This window comes from Palaemon carinicauda, chromosome 20 (assembly GCF_036898095.1).
Source record: "Palaemon carinicauda isolate YSFRI2023 chromosome 20, ASM3689809v2, whole genome shotgun sequence".
NCBI classification, from domain to species: Eukaryota; Metazoa; Arthropoda; class Malacostraca; order Decapoda; family Palaemonidae; genus Palaemon; species Palaemon carinicauda.
In genome coordinates, this window is record NC_090744.1 from 29,108,184 (window position 1) to 29,123,949 (window position 15,766).

A 15,766-nucleotide genomic window follows, 5' to 3' on the forward strand; every position below is an offset into this window, starting at 1 on the left:
CCCTGAAAACATAACATCGTTAGAACTATCCACAAGAAATACTGTGATCCACTACAATAAATACTGTACAGTAACTGCTCTACAAATGAAAACAAATATGTACAAGGATACATGCAAACCCTATGGAAGAGGTATGCCTACCTAATAAATTTGTTTGCTAAAACTTAGGAAAATTTCTAAATATCCCGTTTTGTAATTAAAATGTTAAACACCATTGCCTCTTATACAAAACAACCACAGGCAAAAAATACCTAGTAATCAAAATATTATTCATAGTTGTAGACTAATAGGTTACAACCAGGTCTTATTTATTTTGAAAAAACATTGGAGAAATATCTTTAATCTGACAAAAAAAAAAAATTAAGGCAGAGGTAATAACAAGGTTCAAAATTGTATTTCTCTGATAAGGTAAAATATCAGTAGAAAGAAGAAAAATGTCCTCTACTGAATTCGTGTCACGGCTCACTATTCAAACGGAACCATATAATTGCTACTTTAAATATGATATATTTCTAAATACACCCGACCCTGCATGTATGAATGATTACCCTTTGACCACTCTCACAAATAAAATTACAGCTTACTAGTTGGGTTGTAAGTTGTAGCTGCAGTGGCCAAAACAGGACTATGATACACAGATGAAGATCCTGAGTTTTTTTTGTTTACATTGCTAACACTCAGTCCATGCATCATCCTCAGGTTGGCCAGGGGATCCACTGGAGTAACTAATGGACAAAAGAGAATATTACTGATGGAATTATCATCTTTTGCATTCAAAATCAGGCATCAAGCCTATCAAGATACTGCCACAATGTTTCACTTGAAAAAAATCTGCATTCTTATTTTACTGCCAGTATAGCCAACACCAATGCACAGGCTATCTTCTCAAATTAGTCAATATCAAATTTAATTAACTATGCTTTGCTAGTTCACAACACTATAATCAACATTACCTCGGATCTTTCTCTGGTTCACTACATGTCCATTGCAAAGAATTTGTCACCCACCACCGAATGAAAAAGAAATGGTTTACTCAAATTTCTTGATTTTTTACCAAATTGCCATAAGAGAAATCATTTGATTATCCCACATCTAAACATCATAAACCAAAGCTAGAGAAATAAAACAAAGTTATAAACAAATAAAAGGGTTGCAATTTGAAGAAATAAGTAAAATATTTAGCCGAGATATAATCCATCTCTTACCCATAACACTAAAAATTTACTGATAGGTCTAAACCTAAGCACCTATAAAATACACAAATTTTTAATAATACATTTGTATTTTATCAAACTATATAAACCTTCATCCTTTAATAGGAGTATGCTTCGGGATACGACTGTTGAAACCTAACAAGGTAGGGTTAGGAAGCTGGCAAAAGGAGAGTAGGCCCTTTCCATTCCAAAGGTCACTAGGTTCCTAGTTTGACCTTAAACCTTAGATTTGATGGGTGATTAAGGCAGGATGTGTAACTGGAAGGATTCAGGTTTGTGTTTACAATAAAAATTTGTGATTTATATCCAAACAAACACAAATCTATGACCTTGATAGGTGACGTACACTAGGGAGGAAGGAAGTCCCTATAACCAAATTGGACAAAATCGCAGGTACGAAATTCTGTCTAAGTCCCCAACTTTTTTCATCTTTTAACTGAATGAACTGTATTTTACATAACTGTATAAACCGAACAATGTTATATTTACTGAGCCCGAATTCAAGAATAAAATTAAAATCAACATGTCTTGACTGTCGCGAGCATAAATCCATTTTTTATCGTAGGCTAAGGATTAAGAGATAGTATTTGATATCATCAACAGACCACTATTTTAGCATACATTTTCACATTCTGAAAATCATGATTTTTCACAACCTAATTGTGCTTCATATTTTTATACTTTTTGTATTCAATTTTGTATGTACTTTAACAATCAACAATGCAGACTTTTACTTTGTTTACTATCAGCTGATCTTAAGCTGATGCAACATCATCTTAATAAATAATGCATAGTGTGTTTATAGCTATTACAGTGATATCTCTCTCATATACAGTAATTTCCTATCTTATACATTATGACTTGCACAGTTCTGTTTAAATTTCACTTATTGACTCTCATTCTTTGGCAATTTTTCATAAGGTGCTGTACCGTATTAGGCTATTTGCAAATTTCTAATACTAAATTTCCCATTTTGACTTGTGCTTTTTCATCATGTTTTATGCTTGGTATTTTTGGTACAGTAACTTCTAATGCTAAATTTCCTGTTTTGACTTGCACTCTTTAGCAATGTTTTGTGGTTAAGATATCTGGTGTCAAATTTAGGGTTCCGCGAATCTGTACCAAACATATGGACAACAAGAGTTAATTGAACCGCACTATCTCTTTCATTGGGAGAGAAATGGTAGGAGTCACACGTATGTGACCCTTATCAATCATTCTTTCTGGACATACTCTATGATATCTTCTTGTTCTGTCAAAGTAGCAGCAAAAGTCTCTAACAAAGATGAGGCAGAGAAAAGGGAAGAACATGAAGTTTGCTTTCTACTGGATTGTACAGTCTGATAACGACCTTCTCAGGATTGTGGTGGCCTAATGGAAATGTCCCTCCCTAACGATCTGCTGGATTGGCGTTCAAGACCTGCTCAGGCTCAATAATCTAATGTAGTGTCTGAAACCTCATCATCCTTGTGAGCGAGGGATGGGGAGATTGGGAGAACAGCCACTGCCTGGCCAACCCCAGTCCTAGCTTGGGCACTGATCATATGTCAGTCTCTACGGCACTGTCACTCTCTTTCCACTGCCATTCATGAGCAACCTTTAAACCATTAGAGACCACGGGTGAAACATCCTTATCACCTTTCGAGAAGAGGATGATACTGAAGCTAAGACAAAGCGAGGTGCCCTTCCTCTTCATGCTCGGATGTAGGAACACCTTCCTCTAAAGGAACACACTGATGTCAAAGCATTGCCAACCTCCTTAGGATTACATTTTCGATGTCATAAACCACACAAGCGGGACAATAAATAGCCAACAGGAATGCTGTCTAACAAGAACAAAAATATGGATTTCTGCAGGTTAGTACAGAAAACTGTCACACAGCTACAGTTATCGGGATAGAACTGCAAACCCTTCCTTCCTTCTAATTATCTCTCACAAACAACAATTTGCCAACACATTTACCAAAAAGAAAAAGCCAAATATTAAACCAGCCACATGAGGACACCGTTAAGTGCATCTGTACCACCCGCCAGCTGAAAGCAAACTGGGAGCTCAGTGGCCCTCCAGCTAACTATTGACACCTCGTTAAGCTTCAACAGCCATATCCAACTTTACTGTAAGCATACTGCTATCAAGGGACAAAAGTTTCCATTTGTGTGAGAACAAAAAAACAAATAAAAAGTTTTATGAATAAATCTTAAAGAGGAAAAATATAACCAAAATATGAGATCCGCTAAATATGAAAAATCTAAATGGAATTTGATAGTAAGGTTAGTTCTGGAATAAAAATTTCCACTACAGAAAGGATGCTTGTAATAATGTAAGGCCATTATTCAAATAGCAACTCTCTCCGTGCATATACTGAAGAGCAAACTGAATACCATAAAGATAACAATGAACCTTAGATATTTTCAAGTTACTTAACTGTCACAATTGTTTACTAAAGGTGTCAAATTATGAAGGTGATACAACCAGATAAAGGGACTCTGGCCACTCCAATACAACACATAACTTAGAACTAAGTGCCAATTTCACATTCACTACTTAAGGAGACAAACTGCACCATATTGGGACATTGATAAGCAGGAAAAGGAAAATAAGAGAAACCTTTCCCACAAGCAAAGAGTGATTTGAACTAGTGAAGCATCCTCAGTCAAATGCAAGCATTTCTACTTTGCCAATAACATTTCCTTAATTTTGGGTCCTCTTTTGTGATTAAAGAGGTTAATATGTTACAATGCCAATGCCTTAAAAAGAAAAACCTAAGTTTATGACAGTTATACTCTTCTCAAATATCAGTCTTCATTCTCAAGTATACTGGCAATAAATTACCTTTAACAAAATTAAACAAAAATAATTAAATCTACTATAGTAGATACAAAGAAAACATAGTTGAACAATATTTGGTACATTACAAAATCCTTGGTTTAAACTTAATGCATCCTGCCATAATACCACATAATGTACTAGCTATTGCTATTATCTAGAACTCAAATTTTCAATTCTGTTATCCAGACTAAAATCACAAATTTCTATTACTGTAAATCAAAAAATCTAATTATGAGATATGCACTAAAAGTGTCCAAACTATATTTAACGATACTCCTGATGAAAAGAAACAAAGTGTTGGTTCCAATTAAAAAGGTATTTTTAAAACATTGCTGAATATTCTTCAAGTTTCCTATTACATATTCTTAAAGTTTAACTAAAACTAATGCACGATCATGTCACCTTATTCTGTAAGAAAAACTACAAATACTGTACAACCACAACTAGCTCAAACATTAAAATACAATTACCCACAAAATTCTACAGTGTAAATACAAACACAGCTGTGTATAAATAAAAAAAAACTTATTCCAGATAGTATTTGCACTTACCAACTTGAATATCATCCTGATGCTTTTGGCGGGCCACCGACACATCGCTGCTCGACGCCCATGACGTGTGAGTCTTTTTTGTACTTTCTGAAGAATGTTTAGAGCTCAGTGAGGCTTCCGGTTTAGTCCATGACGATACGGACACATTGATGGACTTTTGTTGAACCGATTGCGAGTGGTGAGATTGTGGAAACTGCTGAGAACTTAGCTTCTTATGAGAAGAGTCGGAAACAGGCTTCATAGGTTGTGATTGTGAGGAATATGATATACCTAGTGACTGTTGTGAACTCCCCTTTTGCAGATTAATAGAAGAGTGATGGTGAGATTGTGACTGTTGCATAGATTTGGGCTGGTGTGCATCCTTTGGCAAATGAGGCGATGAGTGAGACTGAATGGAGGAATTTGGCTGTACACTCGAATGTGATTTATGATGAGCTGATGATGGGCTAGGTTGAGACTGTTGCTTAAGAGGATCTGCTGGGGATGTATGATGCTGTTTATGATCAACGGGGGGATGACTTGATTTCTGTTCTTGGACTGGTGAACTATGCTGACCTGGTCTTTGGTTCCTCCCTGGGGAGGTCTGAGAAGAATATGTTGGTGATGTTGAATGATGTTTTTGAGAATACTTATCTGCTTGTACTGAAGATGCACTTGCTTTATGAGAATACTTGTCTGAATGGACAGCAGATGTACTTGGTTTTTGAGAGAATTTCTCTGTTTGAATAGGAGCACTTGAATGTGAGATTTTCTGCTGTAATTGATTTTGTACTTGTAATTTAATGTCATTAGGGTCCTTAGAAGCCTTAGTTATAACAGTCGATGAAGGGATATTGTCTTTCGCAGAGGTTAGTTTATCTGGATATCCATCGACAGACTTTTGTTTTGAAATTTGTAGCAACTCGTTCATAACCAGATTCATTTCCTCCTCCAAATTATCTTCCTTCTTCACTTCTAATTCACATAACTCAGAGGATGTCACATTTGAAGTGACAGATGAAGTACTAGAAACGGCAAAACTTTCCTTTTCCTCCACTGTTTCCTCTTGTTTGAGATCACTTGATTTGGATGATGCAATTAAATCAAGTTTTGCTTTCAAATCTGTCCTATCTTCATCACTTGATAAATCTATAACACTTACATCATCCTTTTTAGAAGTCAATTTTTCTTCATGACTAACCTTTGAAGCACTTTCTTCCACACTAGAAGTTTTGGATGACTCTGTTTTTGTTCTCTCTTTACTAATACTGGATTCTGCAACAACACTAGTACTCTGTACAATCCTACTGGCACCCTCATTAATTTTTTCCACAGACTTAATACTAAGGCCACCACTAGAAGGTGCAAGGGGAGGAGGTAGTGAACCTTCCACAGACAATCTGATATTTGTTTTTTGCTCATTAGCCGGGGGTTTCTTTTTCAGTATCTCTGACTTTGGTGAACTAGACACATGGGGAGAATGGTTCTTTGGAATAACTGTAGCTGAGAGAGAAGGCTTTGGGGGCTGCGTAATCACACTAGTCGACACTGAAGACAAAGTGCCAGCATCCAATGACCCTTTCTTGACAGGTGTTTTTGGACGGCCTCCACCCCTGAAAATTAATATTCATTTAGGCTTGAAAAGAAATTGGTTGACATACATGGATTAAGTACAAAATCACATATTTCATCAACAAAAATGAAGATATCTTAAAAATCATAAAAACAGAATGACAATTTGGTGCTCTTCCATAATATGACATAAAACTAACACCTTCAAAAGCTCGTAATCATCAAGGTGTCCTAATCATTTGGGTACCTAAAGCTTCAGAGCAATTCATACAATAAATGTAGTCCATTACATTATTGCTTGCAAGTCAAGATTAGTAAAAACATAATTTCTAATAAACCTGGTGAGAAGAGAAAACTGGAACCTGTGAGAAGGGAAAAACTGGACCCTGTCAATGTGTCCCATTATCAATATTTGGCCTTATTGATTTTGACACATTATTGATTGCCAGTCTTTTTTCCTCTTTCTACCAACTACGTACTTCGCATGGTCAACAAGGCCCAGTGAGTTTAAGAAAAAAGGCACATATCACTTTCATCCTAAACCCCAAAGCAAACCCATGATCCACTGTTAGCAAGGAGAATGTGATAAGAGGTAATTATCTCATGAATGATTTTACCCCAGTGGGACGAAGATTAATATTTTCTTCAAGTGATACAACAGTAGACGTTTAGACAGATTACCAAAATTTCTATCTCCCCATTCCAACCCACAACTGCACTGCTTACTGCCTTTTATGTTCCATCCATCCTCTTTGGTCTCTTTCAATTTACCTTTTCTGACAACTCATAAACTTGACTTCATCCAATGTTCTCTTTTTATTCAATAACCAAACCATTAGATTAAAATTAGTCTTTTTAAGAATATATCTATAATCAAGCAAATCATAATAGTTAACTGATAACCAGTACAGTATTTAATCTACAGTTTAGGTCTAATGGGTTTAAATAAATACAATCACACTATTCCTTTTTCCATGGTGATTAAAAATATACGAGAGAGAGAGAGAGAGAGAGAGAGAGAGAGAGAGAGAGAGAGAGAGAGAGAGAGAGAGAGAGAGAGAATCTATATATTCAAATTTTTATTCTACTGTATTTGAGAGAGAGAGAGAGAGAGAGAGAGAGAGAGAGAGAGAGAGAGAGAGAGAGAGAGAGAGAGAGAGAGAGAGAGAGAGAGAGAGAGAGAAAATCTTTATATTAAAATTTTTCTTCCATTTCAGCGACTACCTAACATCTTCAGCGGTTATATTTTCTATTGTGTTAGTCCTCATAAGAGTTAACACACTGATTTTCATGGTTCTGGCAGTGTTTGATTTTTTAAAATTAATATATTATATCATATTTAATATATTGCAGTACAACCTAAAAATTTAATGGTAACCTAAACCAAAAATACTTAAATATTCTTGACAAAATTTCTTCGAGGTTTTTTTCTAAGATGAACTGAAAATTATGAAAGATTTTGACAATTTCTTTTGAAATATTTTAGCAATAATTGATATACATTCTGGGTTGAAAACTGGACAATCACATAATAATATGTTAGACTTCAGGTGTTCATCTATCCTGTCTTCCGGGATTGAATTATGTGGATATTGGCCAAATATCCAAGGGTCAAATGAGTGTGACTAATTTGAAGATGGGATCATACCAATTCAAAGTGACATTCTTTATGAAAAGAATACCGCAAGCCAACAATCAACCTGTTAAGTTTGTAAAGTTTATCATTGCTAGATTCAGTACTCCATAATATCGGTCATTTATATGAATGTTTTAGATAGTAATAAATCCCTAATAGAAACAGTTATATTGGATTTAATAATGGCTATTGCAACATTGGCTGCTTTGTCAGCATCATATACTATACAAATTCAGAAAGACAGTTTACATGTGTACTATGCCTAAATACCAACACGGCATCAATACTCACGTAAGTACAGCATGTACTGCGTAGCTTTCTTTATAGAGTATCCGTGCATTCATCCAGCCTTTGGGCCACAAAGGTCGTATTTCAGTATCAAGGAACGTTCGTATGTGATCTTCAGGAGATTCACACCGCTTTCTGATCAAGTGCCAAAACTGAACACGAATTCTGACTACATCACATAAGCAATTCCTGTGGGATGCAACATGGTACCTTTGTTGAAATTATTCACTGCAGAACAATCAAAATTTCTATACCAAATTAAGTTGAAAATGTAAGTTGAAGCTTAAGGAAAAGTACGAATAGCTAAATTTCTCCAGCATACAAATCTACATTAGAGAAGATCCAAAAGAAAAGTTGTAAAGAAAAACTCTCATACTAAACACAACATTAAAAACTTGCAATTTGATTCATACTGCTTTCAACTCAACACTCATTTCATGAATTAGCCAACTGTACCTTCAAGCTTAAGTCTTTATTGAGTTCAAAACTTTTGCTTAAACTACTTAAAATGACAACAGATTCCTCAAAACTTCAATATCGTATCTCAAAAATTTTCCATCAGAGCAATACCCTTTAGCTATTTCTAAACATAACTTCATTTCACAAACAAAACTTCAAAATGGAAAAAATAATTAGCAAAGTCTCTATCAACTACAAAATTACATAAAAAATATTTCTTTCACTCTAATAAAATATAACATGGAAATGAACCATACCTGACTTCATCTGTGAAAATGAATTTCTTCTTTGGGAGTTTACATTTCTTCTTGTCACCATCTTCCTCTTCTTCCTCAATAGGAGCGCTTCCATTTTCACCCCTAATAAAAAGGGTAAATCATCCATCAACTTAATAATTTAACTTTGATCAAACTGGAATGGACTAAAAAAATACATTTCAACATTTCATACAAGTGAGGACACTAATAGCTCTCGTATGAAATATGAACTCCTATGTTTCATAACTATTTACCTAACAACGGACATGGCCATAAAGGTATATACTCTGTACACTCGTATATATCCCCCTTTACCTACTTATTTCATAACTGGGCTGCAGTTTTAATAGCATTTCTTTCAAATCAAAAGGTTTCACACGATTTCCATACAAAAACTGAGGGAATGCAGATGTAAATGGACAATGTGAATGACTCAATCATATGAGAGAGAGAGAGAGAGAGAGAGAGAGAGAGAGAGAGAGAGAGAGAGAGAGAGAGAGAGAGAGAGAGAGAGAAAACGCTCACATCACACAGTGTACTTACTACAGAATCAAAAGAAGTAGGAAATGGAAAGGATGGTTTAGCATTAAGGTTATTGCAATAGCAAAGTATACAGAGGGATTTCAAATGTCTTTTGCACTAAGACTGCTCTTTGTAACTTTATAATCCATTTTTTCATGTATAGTGCAATTACTGTATTTTTTTTAATACAATTAACAAAGAGGAATATAAATTAAGACAAAGTTGTGCGCAGATAGACAGATATACCAATCATTTTGTCAAACAAATTCATCTCTTACATCAAGATATAAAAGCCACAAAACATTAGAAAAAATCTACATCTAAAAGTCACTGTCATCCAATATAATTATTTTCAGATTTTTCTTCTGCTACACTTCCAATCCCCAGAAGGGTTCAACAAGGTCAGTAAATGTCAAGGGTTCCCAAAATGTTATTAACCCTTTTACCCTCGGGCTATTTGGAAATTTCCAACCCTTAACCCCCAGAGGGTTATTTTTTTCCCAGCACATTTTGCTGTATATTTTTTTAAAATTGCTCTAACAGCCTTAATTTTTGTCATAGAGAGGTCAGGTTAGTCACATTCTCCTGGAAAATGCCTGAATTTTCTCAAAAAAAATATCAAAAATATGAAAAAAAAAAATTTTTTATAGCATTTTTTTGCAAGGACGTACCGGTACGTCCATGGGGGTAAAGGGATGGCTTTTGTGAAACGTACCAGTACGTCCTTTGGGGGTAAAAGGGTTAAAAATGAAGATGAATTTCATGAACGGTAACCAACTGGTAAGTAGAATTTCTGTAGTGAAACTAAAGATGCATTCACTGCCGTAATAATGTGTTTCCAGAGTGTGGAAGACTAGCATGCTGTCCTTCATATCAGCAAAACAAATTTTATATCCCAAAGCAGAGTAAACTTTAAAACTCTAACGCCCAGAATAGTTTGAAATGCCTAATTTTTCATCATTGGTAAACAAATACAACTATTCCTTCACTATTAAGCTAAGCAAAAATAAGTATTCCCTCCCAACAACATTTACAAAACTGACATTTCCTTTATACGTAAGCCCTACAATCACATACTTTTTAGTCTGGAATAGTGTAATATTTGGACCTGGTCAACTTTCAAAAAAAAAAAAAAACTTCAAAGAGTTCTCTCATCTTTAGATTAGTAAAAAAAATTTATGCCACAAACTACTATTTTGTACCAAAATGTTGTATAATGCAAAGAATCGGTTATCATACATACCCATTAACCATATATTGCCTTATAACCATTGACAGGGCATACCCAATCACACCACCACCACCATTTAATATTAAAAGGCCTCTACTGATGGCTATTCCTGTATATGATGCTCCACTCACTTCTCATGTTTCAAAAGTCAGAAGATGGAAAAGAAAAAATGGCTCTCATAGTATGATTAATGGTTATGCATTAAGAGGAAAATTATACCATAACCAATAATCATGTGTTGCCTTAGTAGCAACTTAAGAAGACTGATGGGAACTAAACCATCTTTGAAAACTCTTGTACACACAGTAAGTGGAGGCTTGAAGATAAAAAAAATTCAAGGTCAATCATTAGGAAGGCCACCTGAGAACCACTAACATAGCAACAAAGGCTGTGTTTGGTATGTGGCTTGTAAGAGATAAGTCATGAGAAGTTAGAAATACTTTCCCTATCAACAGATTGCAACTAAACGCAACAATTCAACCCAATTATACAACATAAAAAAAAAATTATTTCTTTCAAATAAAATTAAACTAAGGTAAAATAGCATATCTACATCATTGCTCAAAAGGATGGTAGAAAGTTCCAAAGAATGATTAAAAGCCAAAAAGGAGGAAAATGTACATTCTTCATATATTTTGCTTTCAATCTCATATAAATCTCTGGTACATAAATGTAAGCACTTTTAAAATTGCCAGAGCCAGATGAAGACATTAATTTTTCTGTTTCTTTCTCCTATCTACCGGTAGGATGTCTAAAATCAGCTAAGAATTTCTGAGTTGCTGAAAATAAAGCCTAACTGCAATAACTGGAAACACAAGAAAGTTCTTTTCGTAAGAGGTAGCCAAAGGAGAGATGAAAAAGCGTACTAACAAATACCATCTCGGTTTCAAAATCTGGAGAAAAAATAGACCCGATAGTCAATCAGGAATTGGACAGAGCATAGTCTCTGACAATCTTCAAAGAGGCCAGTCAAACGAATAAAGTCCTGAATGAGTCAAATAAAGAAAAGATAAAACTAGTGACAACTCTTTGAGAGGTCTGACATGACTCTCAGAACTGAAGTTATATCTAAGCTCTGATGAATGAATACAAATAAAAGGATCATTATATCAGTATTTTCTTATTTACAAAAAGAAATGGATGGATCTATGAGATTTGGGGAACATCGGAGAAACACAAGTAGCAATCAAGTGAAAAAGAGGATCTGAGAGCAAGAGTATTCAATTTGTTACACCAACCATCAAATCTTGGCCATCTTGGCCATATGCTCCTGTAAAGGTTGGTTTTTGAGATTCTGTATGTCATACCAATAGCTGCACCAAAAAAACTAAGTCAGTCCTTGCTTTACAAATTCCAAGTGTGACAATAAAGACTCCAGTCAATAGTGAAGTTTATGAAAGTGAGTTTGCTTCAAAAGATGGGAGGTCTAGAAGACTTGTAATACAAATCCCTAAAAAACTTGCTTCAATATCCAAGACAGCCAATAAAACAGAATTCAGTAGCATCAACTAGAAATGTCTGGAAGTCTAGCTACCTATCGAGGAGCAATTCTCTTTACAGCCATGAAACCAAAATCAACCATGATCACTGCTACTTGTAGAAATATGGATGCAACATCTCAAAGACTCACTACTTATCTCCTAGCTGGTAGGTTCCATAGATGCTGAACAATCTAAATGAGGCTTCGAAGTAACAAATAGCAGAGGTAGCTTAGCCTTGATGGTCACAGTAAAAGGTTGTAAATGGAGGAGTTGAGCCAGAGAAAGGAATAAAAAGATCTTCAAATCAGAACATGACAATAGGAATAACTGGGATCATATAAGTTGAATAAATAGGTGTCAGGAACAGCCAGTTTTTCCTTCAGAGGATGATACAACAGAGGCATCAACATCATCAAGAGGACATTTATCCACAAGGGGAAAATGCTCTGGAAGCACCATGCAGAGAAACTGAAAGCTAAAACTAAATGTGAATGGGTCCCCACATCATGGAAAACACCTGAGAGACAAGCTATGAAAAAAAGTTTGCAGATATCTTTATGAACAATACACTGGGACCTGGTGACCTGGTGGAGCAGGCATCAAGACAGGAGAAAAGACAGTAACATCAAAAATTCAAAACTAGCAAAAAAGAAATGGATACCTAGGAGTGAAGAGCAAGTGAGAAGACTAAAGGAAGAGGTATCAATATCACAAACTCAAAAAAATGTTATTTTCATTAGTAAAATAAATTTTTGAATATACTTACCCGATAATCATGTAGCTGTCAACTCTGTTGCCGACAGAAATCTACGGTCGGGATACGCCAGCGATCGCTATACAGGTGGGGGTGAACACAACAGCGCCATCTGTGGTCAGGTACTCCAGTACTTCTTGTCAACACCACCTCAATTTTTTCCTCGGTCCACTGGTTCTCTATGGGGAGGAAGGGTGGGTCAATTAAATCATGATTATCGGGTAAGTATATTCAAAAATTTATTTTACTAATGAAAATAACATTTTTCAATATTAATCTTACCCGATAATCATGTAGCTGATTCACACCCAGGGTGGTGGGTGGAGACCAGCATACATGTTAACAAAGAAGCTAAGTATCCCGTATTTTATTTTATTAGTTATTCAAAAATAACATAAAATAAATAAGTACCTGGTAAGGAAGACGACTTGAACCATTACTCTGCCTTTATTAAGTACGTCTTCCTTACTGAGCGTAGCGGTCCTCTTAGGATGCTGAACGACTCTTAGGTGCTGAAGTATAAAGGGCTGCAACCCATACTAAAGGACCTCATCACAACCTTTAACCTCGGCGCTTCTCAAGAAAGAATTGACCACCCGCCAAATCAACAAGGATGTGGAAGACTTCTTAGCCGACCGTACAACCCATAAAAAGTATTCAAGAGAAAGGTTAAAAAGGTTATGGGATTATGGGAATGTAGTGGCTGAGCCCCCGCCTACTACTGCATTCGTTGCTACGAATGGTCCCAGGGTGTAGCAGTTCTCGTAAAGAGACTGGACATCTTTGAGATAGAATGATGCGAACACTGACTTGCTTCTCCAATAGGTTGCATCCATAACACTCTGCAGAGAACGGTTCTGTTTGAAGGCCACTGAAGTAGCCACAGCTCTCACTTCATGTGTCCTTACCTTCAGCAAAGCACGGTCTTCTTCCTTCAGATGAGAATGTGCTTCCCTAATCAGGAGCCTGAATAGGTAAGAAACTGAGTTCTTAGACCTTGGAAGAGAAGGCTTCTTGATAGCACACCATAAGGCTTCTGATTGTCCTCGTAAAGGTTATGACCTTTTTAGATAGTACCTAAGAGCTCTAACTGGGCAAAGTACTCTCTCCAGTTCGTCCCCCACCAAGTTGGACAGGCTTGGGATCTCGAACGACTTAGGCCAAGGACGTGAAGGAAGCTCGTTTTAGCAAAAAACCGAGCTGCAAGGAACATGTAGCCGTTTCAGATGTGAAAACTATGTTCCTGCTGAAGGCGTGGATCTCACTTACTCTTTTAGCTGTTGTCAAGCACACGAGGAAAAGAGTTTTTAATGTGAGGTCCTTAAAAGAGGCTGATTGGAGAGGTTCAAATCTTGATGACATAAGGAACCTTAGGACCACGTCTAGATTCCAGCCTGGAGTGAACAACCGACGTTCCTTTGAGGTCTCAAAAGACCTAAGGAGGTCCTGTAGATCTTTGTTGGTGGAAAGATCCAAGCCTCTGTGGCGGAAAACCGCTGCCAACATACTTCTGTAACCCTTAATCGTAGGAGCTGAAAGGGATCTTACGTTCCTTAGATGTAACAGGAAGTCAGCAATCTGGGTTACAGTGGTACTGGTTGAGGAAACTGCATTGGCCTTGTACCAGCTTCGGAAGACTTCCCCTTTAGACTGATAGACTCTGAGAGTGGATGTCCTCCTTGCTCTGGCAATCGCTCTGGCTGCCTCCTTCGAAAAGCCCCTAGCTCTTGAGAGTCTTTCGAAAGTCTGAAGGCAGTCAGACGAAGAGCGTGGAGGTTTGGGTGTACCTTCTTTACGTGAGGTAGACGTAGAAGGTCCACTCCTAGAGGAAGAGTCCTGGGAATGTCGACCAGCCATTGCAGTACCTCTATGAACCATTCTCTCGCGGGCCAGAGCGGAGCCAACCAACGTCAGCCGTGTCCCTTTGCGAGAGGCGAACTTCTGAAGTACCCTGTTGACAATCTTGAACGGCGGGAATGCATACAGGTCGAGATGAGACCAATCCAGCAGAAAAGCATCCACGTGAACTGCTGCTGGGTCTGGAATCGGAGAACAATACAACGGGAGCCTCTAGGTTATCGAGGTAGCGAACAGATCTATGGTTGGCTGACCCCACAGGGCCCAAAGTCTGCTGCAAACATTCTTGTGAAGGGTCCACTCTGTGGGGATGACCTGACCCTTCCGGCTAAGGCGATCTGCCATGACATTCATATCGCCCTGAATGAACCTCGTTACCAGCGTGAGCTTTCGATCTTTTGACCAGATGAGGCGGTCCCTTGCGATCTAGAACAACTTCCACGAATGAGTCCCTCCCTGCTTGGAGATGTAAGCCAAGGCTGTGGTGTTGTCAGAGTCCACCTCCACCACCTTGTTAAGCTGGAGGGACTTGAAGTTTATCAAGGCCAGATGAACCGCCAACAGCTCCTTGCAATAGATGTGAAGTGTCCTTTGCTCCTGATTCCATGTTCCCGAGCATTCCTGTCCGTCCAAAGTCGCACCCCAGCCCGTGTCTGATGCGTCAGAGAAGAGACGGCGGTCGGGTTTCTGAACAGCCAAAGGTAGACTTCCTTGAGAAGAAGGCTGTTCTTTCACCACGTGAAAGTAGACCTCCTCTCTTCGGAAACAGGAACTGAGACCGTCTCTAGCGTCATGTCCTTTATCCAGTGAGCCGCTAGATGATACTGAAGGGGGGCGGAGGTGGCGTCTCCCTAACTCGATGAACAGGGCCAGCGATGAAAGTGTCCCTGTTAGACTCATCCACTACCTGACTGAGCATCGGTTCCTTCTCAGCATGCTCTGGATGCATTCTAGGGCTTAGTAGATCCTTGGGGCCGACGGAAAAGCCCGAAAAGCTCGACTCTGAAGATCCATACCCAGGTAGACAATGGTCTGGGATGGGACGAGCTGGGACTCCTCAAAATTGACCAGGAGGCCCAGTTCCTTGGTCAGATCCATAGTCCATCTGAGAATCTCCAGACAGCGACGACTTGTG

General features: G+C 37.6%; 1 protein-coding gene across 12 annotated transcripts in view; it reads right to left on the reverse strand.

Annotated features, from left to right (window-relative positions):
- yem (yemanuclein) overlaps positions 1 to 15,766 on the reverse strand; it is a 96,361-nt gene that overhangs the window by 32,592 nt on the left and 48,003 nt on the right. For 9 of the 12 annotated variants that reach the window (XM_068394983.1, XM_068394982.1, XM_068394987.1 and 6 more), the window contains 4 exons: positions 8,787 to 8,888; positions 8,074 to 8,259; positions 4,596 to 6,187; positions 585 to 725 (listed from right to left, as the gene is read on the reverse strand). In XM_068394983.1, the coding sequence (XP_068251084.1) occupies positions 585 to 725; positions 4,596 to 6,187; positions 8,074 to 8,259; positions 8,787 to 8,888 (2,021 nt within the window). The remainder of the gene's footprint in view (positions 1 to 584; positions 726 to 4,595; positions 6,188 to 8,073; positions 8,260 to 8,786; positions 8,889 to 15,766) is intronic. The other 3 variants (XM_068394989.1, XM_068394988.1, XM_068394986.1) reach the window with 2 other exon arrangements.